The 2,051-nt window shown below is 47.0% G+C and overlaps 1 protein-coding gene across 1 annotated transcript; it reads left to right on the top strand.

The window, feature by feature from the left end:
* Positions 1 to 1,209: 1,209 nt before the first annotated feature.
* On the top strand, positions 1,210 to 1,815 carry LOC104280000 (acyl-coenzyme A thioesterase 1-like; the record flags this gene model as incomplete). Its single annotated transcript, XM_009877496.1, has 1 exon — positions 1,210 to 1,815. A coding segment is annotated over one exon (606 nt), but the record flags the coding sequence as incomplete, so codon positions are not given.
* Positions 1,816 to 2,051: the final 236 nt, after the last annotated feature.

Raw genomic sequence — 2,051 nt, forward strand, 5'->3', positions numbered from 1 at the left:
GTGTGTTCTTAGTAACTAGTTGTGAACTTGGGCGTCCTTCTAAGTCAGCACTTCCTGGAAGACAACTCTGCTTGGTTCTGCATCTCCTTCCAAATAGCTGTGTGTGACAGTAACTAGAATTGCACAAGGCAATACTTGGTTTCTCTGGAGAACTCAAATATCTTCCTTAACCTCAGAAACATGAGTAGTTGTTAAAGGTCTCAGTTGCTTTTCAGTCACTGTAATCCTAACTGCTCATGCCACCTACCTGCCCCCAAACCTCTGAAAATTGCTTCCCCCACGCCTTCTTTTTCCCCCCAAGAGCAGTACTTTAGCTTCCCATTAACACCTCCAGTGATAGCCTTACCATGTTTTTAGCGTGTTGCAAAGTTTCAGCCATATTTTCTAATTTCCCTCTTTCCATGCTTCAGAGTCAGCATGGTTTGGAGCCTATTACACTGGTGATAAGGTAGAAAAGGTTTTAAATTTTGATATTTGGATATTAGAGCAGCTGCGATATTAGCTAACTTTCCTCTAAGAGGATTTCAGCACCCTGTAAGATCATTTAGCTTTCCTATTCTAGTTAATTTGCCTGTGTAAAAGGAAATGAAGGTTACCTATTCTCGAGTCCCAAGGACTGTACAATTCACTTAGAAGAATTGGTTTTTTTTAAAGATACATTTTAGTGTACTTCCTTTTCACTGTGAGTTAGACACCAAGCATGCTAGAGAAACAGGAGAGCAGCTCATGTGGAGTCTGCTACCCTGTATTAGCATCTTAACAAAAGAATAGAAGGCGGTGGTTGAGTATAAGAAATACGTTATCTGCAGTGATGACAATATCATAGTCATTGCTGACTTTGAGCAGTTTGCAGTGAAAGAAGGCATCTATAGAAGAGGCCTCCCCTGCCTCTTCCCTGGACTGCCTTGTGAGTGAACAGAATCTGGGGCAGCACATCTGCATGCTTTTTTGCAAGCACAGCTGTACCCTCTGTGTATGCTTCAGCATGTGGCTTTGTTAGGATGATGCTGCAGTCTCAGCAGGGCTCCTGAGCATAAATCAAGCACAGAACAGTGCCCCAGCGTCCCTCAGATGTGGGCCCTGCTCACAGGACCTTAGAAGCCTATAGCTGGAGCCCAGATTCAGGACAGACAGGGCTGCAAAGCTGGCAACATTTTAAAGTGGTGTGCCGTGCTTCATTGGTTGTGGTTTCTTTTCTCTCCCGTCCAGGTGCAAGGTCCAGGGATTGGGTTGCTTGGAATCTCGAAAGGGGGGGACCTGTGCGTCTCCATGGCCTCCTTCCTCAAAGGCATCACGGCCACAGCCCTTATCAATGGCTCGGTGGCAAATGTGGGCGCAGTGCTCCGCTACAAGGATGTCACCATTCCACCCCTTGGTCTCAACAGAAAACGCATCAAGGTCAACAAGTCTGGGCTTGCTGATATTGTTGAAGTACTGAATAACCCGCTGGAAGAGCCTGACCGCCAAAGCTTCATCCCTTTGGAGAAGGCCGAGTGTCGCTTCTTGTTCATCGTTGGCCAGGATGATCGCAACTGGAAAAGCGAATTCTTTGCAGTTGAGGGGAGCAAACGTTTGCAAGCTCATGGGAAGGAAAAACCTCAGATAATCTGTTACCCTGGAGCAGGGCACTACATTGAACCCCCTTTTTTCCCGATGTGTGCAGCCTCAATGCACCTGCTAGTTGGCATGCCTGTGGTGTGGGGAGGGGAGCCCAAGGCACACTGCGAGGCACAGGTTGATGCTTGGCAGCAGATCCAAGCTTTCTTCCGCAAACACCTTGCAGGCAAGCCATTGGGAACATCCAGTAAGCTGTGATGTGAGTTACTGTACAGATGAAAGTGTTGGTGTTTCAAGTTTGTTTGGTGAGATGGCTCTGAATGAGAACAAAGAACAGCAGAGAATAAGCTATCGGGTTTCTTGGCACATGGTAGTGGGTGAGAGCGTGAGACCTTCCTTTTCATGCCCTCCTGTAACCATGGTTAGAGGCCTTGGCCTCCTGTGGTGTGTAGTATGGGATTATAAACTGGAAAAATTACAGTGGTAAGGCTGGG

This window comes from Apaloderma vittatum, unplaced genomic scaffold (assembly GCF_000703405.1).
Source record: "Apaloderma vittatum isolate BGI_N311 unplaced genomic scaffold, ASM70340v1 C12119048, whole genome shotgun sequence".
Classification (NCBI taxonomy): domain Eukaryota; kingdom Metazoa; phylum Chordata; class Aves; order Trogoniformes; family Trogonidae; genus Apaloderma; species Apaloderma vittatum.